At 37.4% G+C, this 18036-nt stretch overlaps 1 protein-coding gene across 14 annotated transcripts in view; it reads right to left on the reverse strand.

Annotated features, from left to right (window-relative positions):
- ULK4 (unc-51 like kinase 4) overlaps positions 1-18036 on the reverse strand; it is a 651508-nt gene that overhangs the window by 306483 nt on the left and 326989 nt on the right. For 13 of the 14 annotated variants that reach the window (XM_078151680.1, XM_020987361.2, XM_078151694.1 and 10 more), the window contains one exon: positions 15828-15876. The exons of the other annotated variant lie outside the window; for it this stretch is intronic. In XM_078151680.1, coding sequence (XP_078007806.1) covers positions 15828-15876 — 49 coding nt within the window. The remainder of the gene's footprint in view (positions 1-15827; positions 15877-18036) is intronic. 14 annotated transcript variants of the gene reach the window in all.

Genomic DNA, 18036 nt, shown 5'->3' on the forward strand with positions numbered 1-18036 from the left:
TTGACTATTAAAATCCTTCTTGAGCTCTTCTAAGAAGGCTTTTTGGGTTTCAGACCAGTTCATAATCCCTTTTGTTGTTGCAGATGTGGGTTTATTGACAATGTTGTCCTCTTCAGAATTTCTGTCTTGATCTTCACTCTTCTCATAATATGAATCTATGGTACATTTCTTTTTACTCATGGTTTCTTTATTCCCTGGCGTTTAAAGAGATTGAGCTCTCCTGCTGGGGAACAGAGGGTACTGACCCAAGCTTCTTGTGTTGGGAGCCTAGGTCTTGGTCACTGGCTTTGTGTGCTGGGGCCTCTTATGCTGGCGATTGGAGACTATAGGTTTCTGGCAGCTTGCCTCATGTTGGGCTGGAATCAGCAAGGCTGGAACTTTCAGGCAATTCTAGGTTGCCTGCTTTTCCTTTCCTTTAGCCTTCTTCAGCTCCTTTTAGATGAGTGCTGCAGGGTGTCTATCTGCCTGGGGACCCCTGCAGTGTTGTCTGCCTGGTTTCTGCTAATGCACTGGGAGATTCCTTTACAGTAGAGTGCTGAGGCACCTGGTGGTTTTCTGAGCTGGTTTCCACCAGTTCCCCCACCCTCACTGAGGCACTGGGAGGTCCAAGTGTTGGTGTTTTCCCATTCTACCACCTAGGCTTCAGGATTTCTTCAAAATTGAAGGCTGCAGGGCTCCTACAGCTCACCTGGTGTTGGGTTGGAATCAGCAAGGCCGGGGCTTTAGGAAAACCTTTGGTTGTTTTCTTTTCCTCCTTTCAGATGAATGCCGCAAGGTACTTATCCACCTGGGGCCCCTTGTAGTTCTGCCTCCCTTATTTTTGCTGAGGCACTGGGAGACCTGTTTGCTGGGCTTCTGCACTGCTGCTCCCCGTCTTTCTTCTAGTTCAGGTGTTGCAGGGTCTTTTTTCTGGGGTGATATTTCCTGGGTTTTCAGAGGTTGATAGGGGAGAGTGAGAGCAACTACCTTTTCACTCCGCCATCTTGGCTCCCAGAAGCGGAAGTCCAGCATCCCTTTTAGAGGATTTAGAAAACCTACAACTACACTAAAATAATGACACTAACTGCAACCAGGTACTATCATAAGATCCTAGACTTAGACGAATAAATATCAGAACAATCACTTTCCCTATTTAAGTCAAATCAATTCAACAAACAATTATTTAGCTCCCACTATGCACAGAAGATTGAACTAGGCATCAGGAGAGATAAGACATTTAGACAAAACATGTGTGTATAAGATAATAAAGAGAGAAGAGTAGAAACAGGTTCTGGAGAGAAACCGAGTCCAATCTCATCTGTGTCACTACCAGTGTGACGTTGGATAACAAACTTAATCTTCTGCCCTCATTTTCTTCCTATTTCAAATCGAGGGGAAGGGGAGGTGGACTTAGCTGTTTCTAAAACCCTTTTAATTCTTCATCTATGAGTCTATGATCATCATTCCCTTATGAAGTTCACAATCTCATCCTGTGAAAAGATACCCACCCAAAAGAGATAATGTAAACAATTCTGATAAATGTATATGAGAGGCATGCAAACAACATGCTATTCATTAAATTAAGATACATTAATTAATCACCTACTGTGCTATCAAGTGCCAAACTAGGCAAAGTTTACGAAGAAAAAAAAATGATCCCTATTCTCAAGGAATTTACATTCTATTGAAGGGAAAAAAGATGTACACAAAGAGGTAAATATAAAATATAAACAATGTAATTCCCGTAAGGGAGGGTACCATCAACTGGAGGAATTGGGACAGGACTTGTGTGAGAGGTGTGGCTCAAGTTGAGCCTTGAAGGAAGCAAGGTATTCTACAGGAAAGGCAGAATCAACTTTGTGGAGGCAGGAAAAGGGTTCTGGGGATGGGAACACTTAAGATGGACCTTTAGGGAAAGGTGTAGCGGGTTAGGGAAGGACATTCTAGGCAGAGAGAAGAGAGATAGCAAAGGTACAAAATCAGAAAATTATGACAGATATATGGGGACAGTGAGTAGTCAGGTTTGGTGAGGAGAATAAGTGAGTGGTGATAGTGAAGGCAGCAGAAAGACCAAATTTGGAGAGAAAGACAATGATCTCAGTCTGGGATCTGTTGAGTTTGAGATGTTCATGAGACATCTAGATGGAGACAGGGAAGAGGCTACAGCAGGAGATACAGATTTGGGAATCTTCTTTGCTGAGGTAATGATTGGGATGGATTTCCAAAGAAGAAGGTGTAGTAGGGAGAAGTGAACCTAGCTGAGAACAAAACTTTGGCATCCATTAATGCCAAAAGGCAGGAAAGATAGTGAGGAGTCACTGACGAGAAAGAAAAGGAATGCTTAAACAAGGAGAACCAAGGAAGGAGAGTTTATGAAGAAGGAAAAGGCAGTCAACTGTGTCAGAAAATGCAGAGAAATTAAGTAGAAAGAGGACTGAACAAAGGTCATTGAATTTGGTGATTTGAGGTCATGGTGAATTTTGAGACCACAGCTTCACTACAATGGGGAGTATAAAAGCAAGATAAGAAGGAAGAAGGTGGTGAGGAAATGAGGCATGTGGTATGTGCAATTTTAATAGTAAATTATTTTTCTGAAGACAGCAATTCTAGCTATTTTCTCTCAATTTCTAAAAGGATAGCATTTGAAAAAATGGTAACATGCAGGTGTTGAACTTCTAAATAAAAACTAATTGCTTTCAGTATTTTTAAAAACACTAGGCCAAGTGCAAAACATTTTTTCTAATATGTTCAAATCAATCTTCCAAATATTTATGTAAAACATACACAACACAAATAACCTATAATCCATAAAATTGACATCATAATGCAACAATGATTTGATAGAAATCGTTCATGCAGTGCAGAAAAAAAGATACCACTAGAAAAGACAGGGCATGATATTGTGGAAATACCTGCAGTACATTCACAGTGAAAGCAAAGACTACACCAAAATACAAATAGAAATATGGAATTTTTATGCTGCTATCAAGAATAAACATCAAGGTATCATTACAACCTCTATGATAAAAGATAAGATGCAATATCCTCTTTCCCTAATGGATGTAAAGGGGATATTACATTATCCTCTTTTCCATCACCCACCAAAATGAGTTGCTACATGAGTGATCCAAACAGCTGACATGTAAACAACACACAGATAGGAAGCACAAACTTGTAAATGAAATAAATGGAGTTTTGAAATAACTCTATTCTCTAATAGCAGAGGGGAATGAGAAAGTTCCATGTCACATTTAGCAAAAATTTGGTCTAAAGAGAGAGAGAGCTTTTCAATTCTTTTCTAAGTTTTAGCATCCCATTAGAAGTCTAATGATGAACTCTTGGCTTCTTTCTCTTTTTTCTTTTGGACCAGACCAGATCTATGCACTCAAGAGTGCTGCCAGGGAGGAACTTACTCTCCAAAGCAGGTCAGCCCCTTTTCTTCAACTTGGTTGTAGAGAGTTTCCTAGGATACTCAGAGGGTAAGTGACTTGCTCAGGCTTGTGCAGGACAGACTTGAACCTAAGTTGTCTTGACTTTCAGGCTGGCTTTCCATCTACTTCATCAGGTTGTTTATTACTAATTAATTTTTTTAAATTATTGGTTAAACATAAAATGTAAAATACTTGGAAGTCTACTTGCCAACACAAACAGGAACTGTATAGAACACAATTACAAAACTCTTTATATAAATAAAGCCACATCTAAATCATTGGAGAAATACTAATTGCTCATAGGTAGGCCAAACCAACATAATAAAAATGAAAATACTACCTAAATTAATTTACTTATTCAGTAAAACTAATCAAATTATCAAATAATTACTTTATAGAGCCAGAAAAAAACATTAACTAAATTCATATGGAGGAAAAAAGGTTTAGAATATCAAGGGAATTTAATGGAAAAAAGGAGGAAAGGAAGGACCCTGGTGGTATCAGATATCAAACTATACGACAAAGCCATAATCATGAAAACAATTTGGTCCTGGGTAAGAAATGGAGAGGCTGATCATTGGAATAGAGTAGGTACACAATACACAGAAGCAAACCCACACAGCAGCCTAGTGTTTGATAAACTCAAAGATTCCAGGTGTTGGGACAAGAACTCACTATTCAACAAAAACTGCTGGGAAAAATGGAAAGCAGTCCAGTATACACTAGGCATAGAGCAATATCTCATAACATAAACCAAGACAACACCCAAACGAGTACATGATTTATACATAAAGAATGAAATAATAAACAAATCAGAGGAACAAGGGAGAAATTCCCTGTCAGAGCTATGGATATGGGAAGACATAGAGAGATTCACAGGAGATTAAAATTTTTTTGATTATATAAAATTAAAAAGTTTTTGCACAAAAAAAACCCAAGCCAGTTAAAATGAGAAGAAAAGCCCTAAGCTGGAGGGGAGATTCTTTGTAGCAAATTTCTTTGATAAAGTTCTAACTTCTAAGATATATAGGGGAAACTGATTCAAATTTATAAGAATAAGATCCATCCCCCAATAGTTAAATGGTCAAAGAATATAAATAAGCAGCTTTCAAAGGAAGAAAACCAACTTTGTCAATAATAGCCATATAAAAATGCTCTAAATCACTAAAAATTAGAGAAATACAAATTAAAACAACTCTGGGTTATCACTTCATACCCATCAGATTAACTAAGACAATAAAAAAGAAAGATATTAATGCATTGTTGGTGGAACTATAAATTGGTCCAGCCATTCTGGAAAGCAAGTTTTAACTAGACCCAGTGTTGAGGGCCGATCTTAAGAGTCTGATAAGGGTTTAAGATCCAAGGCAGAGTTTGACCTCTGCCCAGGCTTTTACCCAAAAGGGCTCAATGATTAAGTGGTACGGCTCTCCAATTCCTTCCTGTTTAGGAGGTTCCTGAGACATTCCTTCTCACTCTTTGAACCTCAGATTTACATATTCACTCCTCTATGCAGGTGGCGCCAAGGCACCTGGGAAAACCTTGGAATTTACAGCCCAATCTAGGAACACTGATAAGGAGGAAATTCATGATTGTCACATCCTCAGCAGATATTCTGGGGAGTATCTCACGGGGAGGACTCTTTGAAGTTAGGCTAGATTCTCTCTATATATCCTGTATCCTCAGATGAATAAACTGAGTCAGTAATTCTACTCCGCCTGGCCCATGTCACAAGTTATTTCACACCTCTCCGTTCAGTGTACAATCTGGTTGCGGGCAACAACCCAGAAAGCTATTAAACTGTGCCTACTCTAACTTAGCAATACTACTACTAGATCTATTCACCAAAGAGATCAGAGAAGGCAGGAAAAAAAATTTATGATAGCTCTTTTTTTGGTGGCAAAGATTTAGAAACAGAGAAGATCCAACAATTGAGGAACAGCCTAACAAGATTTGGCATATGAAAATAATGGAATCTTATACTGTCCTATAAGAAATCATGAAGAAGATGGCTTCAGAGAAACCTGGAAAGACGTGTACAAACTGATACAAAATGAAGTGAGCAGAACCAGAAGAACAATTTCCATAACAATAACATAATGTAAAGACAAACAACCGTGAAACACTTAAGAACTCTGATCAACACAATTCTAGTGCACTCATGCTGAAACATGCTATCAGCCTCTAAATAGAGAGACTTTTATGGACTTAGCATATTTTTTGACATGTCTAATGTAGGAATATATGTTTGCAATGGTTTTTTGTTTTGTTTTGTTTGGGTGAGGCAACTGGGGTTATGTAATTTGCCCAGAGTCACATTGCTAGTAAGTGTTATATGTCCGAGGTCAGATTTGAACTCAGGTCCTCCTGACTTCAGAGCTGGTGCTCTATCCACTGCACTACCTAGCTGCCACAGGTTTTGTTTTTCTTCTTTTCTCAGTGGAGGAGGGGATGGGAGAAAGAGAATTCAGAATGAAAAATAAAATAAATTTGAAATTGAAAAATTTGGCCTTAAGAATTTATATCCTGGCATTTGCTGAATGTGAGGAGTAAAAATATATTATATATATATATCCTGGTTCTTACTATTATTTTCTTCTGAAATTTTGGAAAACTTCAATCTTTCTACACATCTCTATAAAATCCATGCAGAATCAATACCATTATAAAATGTTCATTTATTAAAAAATGACCTAATGTATGATCCTCTGGCACCCAAACAAAAAAAGATAAAATTTTATTATACAAAATATTTATTTTACTATACAAAATAAACAAGAATCAGCACCTAAAATTTCAGAAAATTCACATGATCATTAAAAGTGAAAGAGACACAGAACTGGTTCCTTCTCCTCCCCTTTGCCCAGATCCATTGATATTTTAACATAATATAATCACAGACTATGAGATGTTAACTGACTGTGACCTCTTAGCAAAGTTAGAAAATTGTAGGTTGGCAGGGAGTAAACCAAGTAATACCTTTAAATGTATTTGTGTAGGCAAGTTGGATGATCAAGTATGATGGTGATTGTTTCTGAGAAACTTGAGAAGACTTGTATGAACTGATGCAAAGTAAATAGAACCAGGAGAATAACCAGTCAATAGTCAATAAAGATTTATTAAGTGCTTATTATATGCCAGGCACTGTGTTACATTATAATTATACAACATACAATTATACAATAACAATGATATTATAAAAAATAAACAACTTTGAAGGACATAGATGTGCTGATCTACATAATAACTACTCATAATTCTAGAGGACTCATGATGAAACATGCTAGTAACCTCCTGATAGAGATGTGATAGTGCAAATTAAAACATATATGTGTTTTTTGGACATGGACAATGTCAGAATTTGTTTTGTTTGAATGTATATGTTTTTAACTGGAGTTTTGTTTCTCTCACTTTCTCAACTGAGGGGAGGAATCATAGGAGAAAGAAGTCAGATTTTCCGTTGACAAAAAAAATTGAAAAACACAAATACAAAAAGCAAAATGAAGTTCAAAGGGGGATAGAGACAACACAGGACAGTGATGGAAGCCATGTTAAATTTGAAATATAAAAAACCCAAGCAGTGTGCAGTAGAGATTCATGGTTGCACACAGCCCTCCTTTTCTCTTTTTCATATGCATAAATGTTCATATTTGTTGATGTTTCTCAATTTCATAATTAAAGGGAAATTTTTAATGTAAAAAAGCAAGGAAAAACAAAGGAAAAAAACCATAAATTACTCACGAAAGAGCTACCTATTTAATAAGAATTGCTATAAAAACTGGAAATCATTCTAGCAGAAACTAGTCGAGAGAGCCCAATGTGTTTGTGTGTGTGTGTTTGCATGTGCACGTGTGTGCGTGTGTATGTGTGTGTGTGTGTGTGTGTGTGTGTGTGTGTGTGTGTGTGTGTGTGTAGGGGATAGAGTGTTGTAGGAGGAGAGGAGGAAAATATGACTGTGAGAATGAAATCAAAGGTATCAATAAAATTCATTTAAGAATAAATCCAAAACTCATTACAGTAACTACACGAGATAGGTAGTTTAAGTATTACTAGCCTTACTACCTTACACATGAGGAAATGGAGGTTCAGCTAGAGTAAATGACTCCCCCCCAGTGACATGTCTAGCACATGTTACACCACAGTGTGCACCCAGGTCTTCTGAGCTACTCCTGCTAGATCAGAATGCTTGTCAAGAAGGGAATAAATGTCCACAGCTCTGCTCTGTTCTACCATGCTTATTCTTCTTACATGGCTGGAAAACTGGACTGACTTGACAGAGTACTTCACCAAACAATATATTGTTTATTTGAAAGAAGTGCAGCATACTAAAGGTTGATGTGCAACATTTAAAAAGTCAAGAAAAGCATGTTGGAAAGGGACTTAGAATTTAAAGGAGATGAGATTGGAAGGCATAAGAAAGACTGTACAGGCAGGTATCCTTCAAAATAGACTGTTTCTTTTGACTGGTTTAAGGTACTAGTAACTAAGTTTACAAGAAGTTTTGAGGCCTATATATACACATAGATAGTCTTGTACACTCTTAAAAGGCAAAGAGCTAAAAATAACTTTATTATAGAGCCTACATGCAATTTTAACAATCATTTATGACCTAGTCCCACTACATGACCAGTCCCTTTAATCTTGCTAACCAGGTATGCAACTACTTTCTCTTTTTAACTTGAATTTCTAATACAGTTCTGTAATAACTTCTCTAAAATACCTACCTGGAGCTATGGGGGGAAAACCCTATAAAACATTGAGGAGTGATGTAAAAAGGCCACTTTCTTCCAACAGATATAGGCTATCATAGAAGAAGAGACAGACAGAGAGACATATGTGAGCAATCTTCTAAAGTGCATGGGTAATATATTTCAAAGGAAAACCTGCCACAGATAACAAAATGAATCATTTTTACAACTAAGCATAGAAGTTACCATAGAGTAAGATGGAGTAGCAAGGAATATTCACTTGTGAATAGCACAGAAGCCTCATTACAATAAAAACAAAAGAACAACATTCATGTTTCGACTAATTTCAGCAAAGGACCGTAACGTGAATTTTAATCTAAGCAAACATCAAACACATGTGGATATTTTTAGTGCACATTGCACTGACATTAGCCATAAAAAGAATAAACCAGATTTCATGTTTAATCTCATTCGCTGCTTTTGTAAAGATTGTCTCGCATTGCCTATTCATGATCTCTTGCTTGGTATGCTGTTGCTCATTACAAAAGCAGTGAAAAAAAATGCAAAGTCTGAAATTTATCAGCAAGAAAGTCAGGGGGAAAGTCTCTGTAAACATATGAAAAGACTGTCCAGGAAAAAAAATGTACGAATGTTTACATGCATATTGTATACATGTGTATGCATATTTCCTAGTAAGAAATTTATTGGAAGATACCTATTGCAGCCTATTGACAGTAATCTACAGAGCTGAGTTATTGACCTAGTCTGATTTAGTCAGACATTCCAAAACACATCCTCTACCACAGCACAGAATATATCACTTCCTCCACACACACATGCACACACGCACGCACACGCACGCACACACACACACACACACACACACACACACACACACACGGGCCAACTTTTATTGCAAACTTCTTAAAATGGTAGGTTCCTAGGAACAAAGAAGCTATTGGGAGAAACAGCTAGGATAGAATACAGGAAATTAAAAATCCCCTGGGCAGGTTAAAGGCAAGATCAGTCGTGTCATACTGGAATTTAAACAAAATTTTTTACTGTTTTGCAAGCCTTCAAATTCCCAGAGCAAGTCCCTAAGTGACCATCTCCTACCTTTGAGTCTTTGCCTCTATAGAAGGACCTCAGAGAGACGAGAGTAGAATCCCACCTCTGACTCTCACTTTCTATGAGACCTTGGACACCATCCCAATCCCTAGCCTTTATTTCCTCATTTGTAAAACTGGGGGTTTGGATGAGATGGCTTCTGAGGTATCTTTGAGCTCCAGGTCATCAGTCCCAAGATTCAAATGTTGTTCCTCATTGGGATAGTCTGTTGAACCATATCACCCCACTGCTCAATAACCTTTGTCAGCTTGTAAAGGGTCAAAAAGGAAAGAAGCACAGCCTCCCCTTTCAAACAGTCTCATGGGGAAGAGGAGGCAGAGGATGCCAGTTTATGGCATTTAGCTGTGTGGAGGGAAAGGGTTGGATTTAGGATAAAGAAGACTTCAGCATGCTTGTTATAGAAGGTTGGAAGGAGCAAGGGCACTAGGAAATACTGAAAAGCCTAAGGGACACTATAAAAGGAGTGTTCACTGTTCCAAATGATTTCATTACAGGAAATTATAAAATTATGCTTACCAAAAGAGAATTATCAAGGAAATACTGAAATGCTTACTGTTATCCTTATTGAATTTCATACTGTTACTTTAATTCATTTTAATATAAGAAATAGAATTAAGAAAGTTTTTTTAAAAAGCCCATTGAGTATGAAGATTAAAGTGGTCATTAATAATATATACAAATCATCATCCATGGACTTCTAAAATGCAGACCCAATATCTCCAACTCCCTAAAGGACATCTTGACTAGCATTTAAAACTCAACATGTCCCACACCAAGCTCTTTCCCCCTAAACTTGCTTCTCCTTTTGATTATACTATTTTTTTTCCCCTATAGAACTACCATTTGCTTAGGACAGCGAGGTGGTACAGTAGATAGAAGACTCATCCTTCTGAGTCCAAATTTGGCCTCTGCCACAAGTTGTGTGACCCTGGGCAAGTCACTTAACCATATTTGCCTCATTTTCTTCTTTTGTAAAATGAGCCGGAGAAGGAAACTCCAGTATCTTTGCCAAGAAAACCCCAAATAGGGTCACAAAGAGTTAGACATGACTGAAAATGACTGAACACAACAACAATATACCATTTACTTATTAAACCCATGTTCCAAACTTGGGGTTGTCTTTGACTCCTCCTCTCCCCCACTTCTAGCCAATCAGTTACATAATCCTGGTGATTTTACCTCTACAACAACTCTTGTATCTCTCTTCCTCTCTGTTTCCATTGTTACCATCCCACTACAAGAGACTCCCATTACCATTCACTGTGATACTATTAGTGTAATAGCTAGAAGGTCTTGCCTCTAATCTCCCCTTTCCCTTTATCCTAGAATAATCTTATTCATCCATTGATATTGTCATGTCACCGATGTTCACATATCTCCAGTGGTTTCCTATTGCCTACAAATTCAATTCCCTTTGCCTCTTGAAGAGGTACATGTAGGCTGGGAGCCATGGTGCCCTTCCCTAGTATGCATGTTTAGATCACTCAGGCTCAGGAATATGTCCATTTTCCACTGTCAAGGAACACTCTGCATACCAAGTTGAGGAGAGAGTGGGCAACCTGCCCATTAATAAAATAGCTCCAGGGAAGAGTTAGGGTCCTACAAAAGAAAATGCATTTAAAACACCTATCTCCTAATGGGTAATTGGCTGTACTTCTTGATCAGCCAGTGGAAAGAAGTGATGGCCGAGGAACTAAGCAGTCTCTGAGAGGAGCCTGTTTACTTGCTACAGATTCTGAAAGAACTAGATGATCCCAATGATGGCAGAATTACTATTGAAACTCTCTGAGAAGCCATAGGACTCAATCAAGTGTATTCTAACCAAAGGGCACCCTCTATGTACACAATGGGGAAAGTATCTCCTGCTCAACCCAATATGTTGGTACCCTTACTGGACTCTGAAACAAGTCAACAAGTATTTATTAATGCATTAATATAAAAGCACTAATAAATGCTTGTTGACTTGTTTCAGATTCCAGTAAGGGTACCAACCACCTTCAACAAGAAGCATTTTGCACAAACATTAAGGGGATTGCCAAAGGTAGAAGGTGGTAATTGAGCTGGACTTGGACAAATTGGAAGGTAAGGATCAAGGCAAGGGCCAGCTTTTATCCAAACTCTTCTCCCTCAAATTGTATTCTGCACTCAGTATTCATTTTATAAAAGTCTGTTCAAGGATCCTACAAGTTACTCAACTTTAGGGCTGTCCTGCCAAAAGTATGTCCCTTATTCAGGTTCTTGACCTTTGGCTCTAAGCAGTGGGGCACAATGAGGACTCAGATCTATGTATACAACAGATGAAAGAAGCCAGCTCAACAAACAATATTTTAGAATAAAATTAAGATTCAATATCTTCCTTGTGATTATTTTCTTGTTGGGCTTCCAGTGAAAGCTGCTGCTTAGATTGCACATTCCAAAGTAATATGTGATAATCACCTGTCCTTCACTGTCCTCTGTGAATTTTTTTTCAAATTTGGTACTTCTAATAAATTTTCAACTCTATTTCCCCTGCCAGAAATATTAAAAGATCTCTTTTGTCTAAATATTAATTTTTATTCCCCATAATTCAGTAAACTGATTTCAGTTTGTCAGGTTTCCAGGCACAACGTGAGAAATCATTGATAGCTCGGGATAAGTACGTAGAGTCTGCTTTTTTATACTTAGCCAAGAAAATTGATACAAATAGCAGCAGATATCATATGCTCAGAGACTCTTGCTTAATTTAATCAAAACCAGTAGCCTTCTGCTGACACTCCAAGTCCTATAAATAGCAAGTGTCCTGAATTCTTTGTTTAAGAATAAACTTTATGGTTAGTGGTTAAGGGATGGGTAAAAGGAATCATTGGCTTTACTGTCAGTTCCAATAGTAATTTTTTACATCTGACTTGAGATGTGGGAACCATGAGTGAGGACAAAAGCAATGGTGGCCTAGAAGAGAGAGCTGAATTTTACCATCAGCCCAAACAAACTGATCAAATTTTGCCAGGGGTTGTTGGAGATGTTCAGCTCCTCCAATAGCAACAAAAATTAGATTCAACTCCAAAACCATTTACAACACACCTCTTTTATAAAAGCCATTGCCCTAGACAATGAATTAGAACAGGCAGTGAGAGTAAGAGCCTAGAAATACATGAGTTCAGTTGATGTCATGCCACTTGCTCATATTGGCCAATACAAACATTTTACGGAGAGCAGGTTACTGCAAAGTCAGTGGACCCAGGTTCCATGGGAGCTCAGATACATGACACAACATATTCAGGCCTCAGTTTCCTTTATATAAAATGAAGGAGCTACAAGTGGAGGACCTAGAAAGTCCCTTCCAGCTCTAAGTCAATTATCTGAAAATATTTATTTCTTTTTTATCTCTCCTGCCATTCTGAAATCAAGGGGAGTAGGAATAGGGCTGAAGACAGAAAGATTAGACAAAATACTGACCTCTCACATTTTACTCTTTCAAACATTTATTAAACGCCTACTGGTCAGTCCGTCCACTACTATTTCATAAGCACCTACTATGTGCCAGGCACTATGCTAAGCACTGGGGATGGCAAAAGAATGGTCCTGGACTCCAAGGAGATCATAGTCAAATGTGTACTACATACATGGCATTGTAGAAAAACTAATCGATGTTTGTAGAATATCAATTATGCAGACAGTATTAACTAACCTTGGTGGATACATAAAGTACAAAGAAGTACAAGATTATTCTTTCCTCCAAGGAACTTACAGACTTGTTGTAGGAGAGTCATTATACTCAACTCTTCAAGGATCCATGATTTATCAATGAGGGTATTTCCTCCATTAATGTAGATTGCAATATCTCTTTATCTTAGCAGACTGGCCTCAGGAGTTCTTCTGGCCAAAAACACTTATTGTCTGGCAGCCAACCTTCTCATGTTTTGCTTCTAGGAATTTATCTAGGCTGATCCCTCGATGATGGAAATGTAGCTCATGGCTAGACCTGAAATATTTGAAGGCTCTCCAATATGGTGGTATCCATCATTTGATAATTCAGTCATTTCTAAGCCATGAGGAGGCATCAGAGTTGGACTTTAGCACCAACATATACAACATAAAAAAACAAGAAAGCATAAAGGTACCAAAATAAAGACTTCACATGACCCAAGAATCATAGGCATTTTTCCTAGCAGTGAATTTTTCACTTTTCTAAATTCTCTTCCTGTCTGTTAATTGTCTTCATTATCTTAAATATTAATTTTTCCTTGACAGTTATACATTTTGATCACTCCTCAGCTAGAATCATGGTGCAGGATTTAGCTCTTTCAGTTATTCCTCACAAAATTAATTTTCCAACTAGTCTGTCATTTGAATTACTGCTCTACGGACCTCCTTTTGCTTTGACAATTTTCTTAGGTAAGTGCCTGAGAATTTTTTTTAAACAATTGTTTTGCCTTCTGCTGTTCTTTTGCTTTTTTAAACTGTAACTGGCCTCAATCTTCTCACATCCTTCTCCAAGAGCTCATTTACAAATGTGTTTATTTTCTAAGTAACTACTGCCCTTGACTATCATGTCTCTTTGCTTGTCAAGTAGGGCAGGTGTTTGTTGACAATGGTGGGTTTGGGGCTCTTTTGGTCTCTTCACAGGGGCAACTGATTTACATTAATTAGTTAAATGTCCATATGAAACATAATTGGTGTTGGTATTCTCTCCCACACCCCTTTCCCATTTTCCCACTTGAACAATTATTTTAATAGGTCAGGGCTTAATTGCATGCCATATATTTTTCTCATTTTAATCCATTTTTTTCTAACTTTCTATTAATTTTGATTTTTGCTCTAACAAGCTGTTTGTGTGACCTCACATGGATGGCAGACTCAGGAATGACTCGCAGAGGAGTAATAAAGTTGTTTCCTGTCAAAATATAATTAAGTTCATTTTTGTTATGTTTTTGGTGCTCACCTTGTCCAGCGCCTTCCAATTCTTTTCTCAAAGGAAAAATTTATGATGTACAATCCTGGGGCCTCTGTTCAGTCTACAACTCTTTGACCTCTCTCATTCCTTACTCCTGAACCATAACTGCCAACATACATTTTTACCAGCCTCACCTCTGACCACTTACATAGCCATCAAATATCAAAGCATATGTTGATCTAATTCTCAACAACTTACTGAACTCTTCCCAGGGTTTTTCCACCTATTCATGCTCTGCTACAGATGTTGGCATATAAGCTGCAATTATTTTCATGGTCATCTTTTTGCAAGTATTTAGCACAAGCACTGTAACACATGATGACCATATGTTCCATGACATGAAATCTCTTGTTGTCTTTGAACACAAGATAAAATCAACTGAGCCAATTCCTTTATTTGCTTCTCCAAGGAGAATCTGTGAGCCATCTTTTCAATGAGTTGCAACTTCCTTTTTTCTTCTGGCTTTGAGTACAGCAAGAATGTCAAGACTCATGTGATTCAGTTCCTCCAGCTCTGTTCACTTCTTGGTCACTGGAGAAGCTCTTTTTCTGAGTATCAATACCCAAGTTAATATCTCTAGGTGACCTAAAAGCCATATGATTCTAAACACCTTCTGTCTGCTTTCCCGATACTCTCTCACCATCAGTACAAAAGCAGAAGGAGGCTGCATAGGATTGAGAGTCATTTAATATGTTTTTTGTTTTATGGCTGCCATGGCCGAAGAAAATTCATCACTGAGAGGTCATCCACTGTTCATTAACCTCTCCACATTTAGCTTGTCCGGTCTTTAGGAAGCAGGTGCGGTCTTTGGCTAGCACCAATGCTTGGAGCCTTTCCAACAAGGTAGAACCTAGTAGGGCTTTCATTCCACTAGAACAGTGCCTGACACCTAATAAATTCTTGATGATTAACTGCATAATGGTATAGTCTTCAACAACCTAGGGTCACTTCTTAATCCACGTAAGATTTTGAGAAGTACAATTTTCATCATAATAACTTAGAAACAATGCCTTACACTTACAAGGTGCCTTCATCAATACAATAAAGTAATGTAGTAGTACAAGGATTTTTTTCTCTTTTAGAGACAAGGAAATTTAGGCTCAGAGGGAATAGGTAAAGTTGCCCAAGGGCGCAACTCTCCATAGGGTGGAGAGCCAGGCCTCCTAGCCAAGGGTGGGGATTCTGAGTCCAGAGCTCTCTGAACTCCACCACACAACCACTCTAAAGACAGATCTTAAAGATCTTCTAGACCAGGAATTCTTGACTTTTTGTACATCACATACCCCTTCTCAGAATAATAGTTTGTTGTGTTCACTCACAATGGAAAGAAAGGCTAAATTTCAGTTAGAAGTTAGTGAAAATAAAGATGTAATTTTTTTCCCATCCAGGTTTACAAAACCCCAGAAATCTAGCCATGGATATCTTGGAGGATCCATGGACCCCAAGCTCAGAAGCCTGGTTTTAGTCCAACCTCTTCAGTTTAGAGATGAGGACACTGAGGCACAGCTAGGTTAAATGACTTGACTAAAATTTTAAAGAAAGTTAATGAAAGAACTCAGGCTAGAACCAAGGTCTCTGGGTTCTTAGTAAAATGCTATTTTTTGTATAACATACATCATTTTTTTTATTCCATTCTTTTTACTTTCAAATATTCATTTCATGTCTTACCAGAATTACTTCAAAAAGAACTGGGATCAGTTTGCTTTCTTCAACAAGGCTATAAAAGAAGAAAAAGAAGAAATCACATATGACAATGATTGATACTTAAACCACTACATTTAAATATGGAACACTGCAGCTCCAATTCTGTATTATTAGAAAAATCTGGGCCCAAGAAACATAGCCTTGGACTAAACGTTCACTTTAATACCTCCACTGAATCTATTAAACACAAGAAATATGGGGCTTCTTTGCAAGTGACTTACTAGCTCTGCCTTACTGATCTGAGGTAAGTGAGTGGAACTCTTAAGTAGATTAATATTTTTAAAATGGGAAAAATTAATTAAAATGCAGAAATACTAGAAAGACTATCAAATAGGTAATGTAGACTGTGAAATAATTTGAACTAACAACTCACACTGCACAGTTAAATTATAAGCATGCCAAACTATAATTTTTTCTGTATGCCTCATTAGCTATCTCTTCTGCATTAACGAATTAATGTACAATGAATTTTTATCATCTTTAGTTTTTAAAAAATTTGGGCACCAATCAGCCATTAGATTCTAGGCACTCCCCCCTTCCCCAAAACTGGATATAAATTGCCACCTACAGTAACGGAAGAGCTTTTTCAAGCAGTAAGTCACAAAGGGCTTCAAACCTTAACTATTTTAACATAGATTAGGACTTTAAGATAACATAAGATTTTGTTAAGAAAGTTCCTATAGTCTCCAAAGAGTATTTTAGTTTAAGACTCAAACTCCTCTTCTTCTTTCAAAGTAACTTGGCAAATTATGGTGTTTAAAGTGAATAATACAAGATAATCTGGTAAATAATACAAGATAATGAAAGAAGAGGTATATTTGAAAATTTTAAAAAACCTAACTTTATTAACCTAATTTTCATACTTGCAGAATGAAAATACAACTACTTTTTAGTGTGTATATTAAGTCCCACCTGTTCTGTTTAGATTTTCTTTACCAAGACCACAACACTACAGTCTAAACTGATAGCTAAATGGCTCAAACAGTTTGTAACTGGGTTATCCCAGTCATGGAAATAGGCACCCACTACCCACAGTTACCTAAGTAGCACTGGAGCAGGTAGCCTAACCAAAAATGGATTGAAGTCAAAACCAAACCATTTCTAACAATACAACTGCCTTTAACATAGCAAAGATGGTCAAAAACAAATGAAAAGCAATGCTGAGAATTCCAAGAAAACAGAGTCAGTTGAGCCACTGATGTTAAATAACAATAATCTTGGGTTTACAAGATATTCGGTATATTCTTTTTGCCAAGTCAGGAAGGATATAAAACATTTTAATAATATTTCTACCAAAACCTGGCAAAAATAAAGTTTCCATTATAAGCAGGTTAAGCTTCAGTTACCTAGAAAATTCACTTAACCCCAATGATGCCAAGAAAGTGAGGCATTACCACATACTGTTTTAACAATATGATACTCTTGATTGAAAAGTACTATGAAACCTTTAAAAAAGCCTATTTTATTTTATTAAATACTATGCTTACAAAAGATGATAAATGAACAATGCTAAAAACTAAGGGCTTTTCACAGATCTACAAACATCAGATGAATTACTTATTAGGAAGTCTGACCATGTTAAAGAAATGCCAATGGAAATACTCTGTCACCACTGAACTACGTGCTGAGAAGTTACCATGCTTACTGTATTTCTCCACTTCCACACTACCTTCCTCCTACTTTCTCCAATTACTCTCTTAGACCTCCCCCCAACACAACTGTTGAGGTCTTGAGGTAAAGCCAACACAACCAGACCTAATCTCAGCTCTATTCTAGAGCAGCTCTACAGTATTTCCTGGAGGAAATACTGTTACCAAATGCAAAATGAAAGCTATATTATATAAGGGGCTCTGCATCTGATCATAAAATTCAAACTGGGATGAAAGAGAGATTCAGGCAGGTTGTGTCTCACACTAAAATGACTTAGTTCCTACCTATCTTGACTTTTAGCTACTGAGAACTCAAAAACCAAACCCATGCACCTATAATAAATGGTCATTACTCCTCTAATGATCTGCAGTGATATTATGATCTCATCTAACCCTGAAATACAGAAACCCTGTGGAATTTTATATAACTTAAGATAACCATTTGGAGAATGAAAAGTAATTATCTATTACTTTATTAATGTACTGATTCTTTTGAAAACATAAAGCATGACTGATTTTGCTCT

This window comes from Phascolarctos cinereus, unplaced genomic scaffold (assembly GCF_003287225.1).
Source record: "Phascolarctos cinereus isolate Bilbo 61053 unplaced genomic scaffold, phaCin_HiC Scaffold_1;HRSCAF=81, whole genome shotgun sequence".
Classification (NCBI taxonomy): Eukaryota; Metazoa; Chordata; class Mammalia; order Diprotodontia; family Phascolarctidae; genus Phascolarctos; species Phascolarctos cinereus.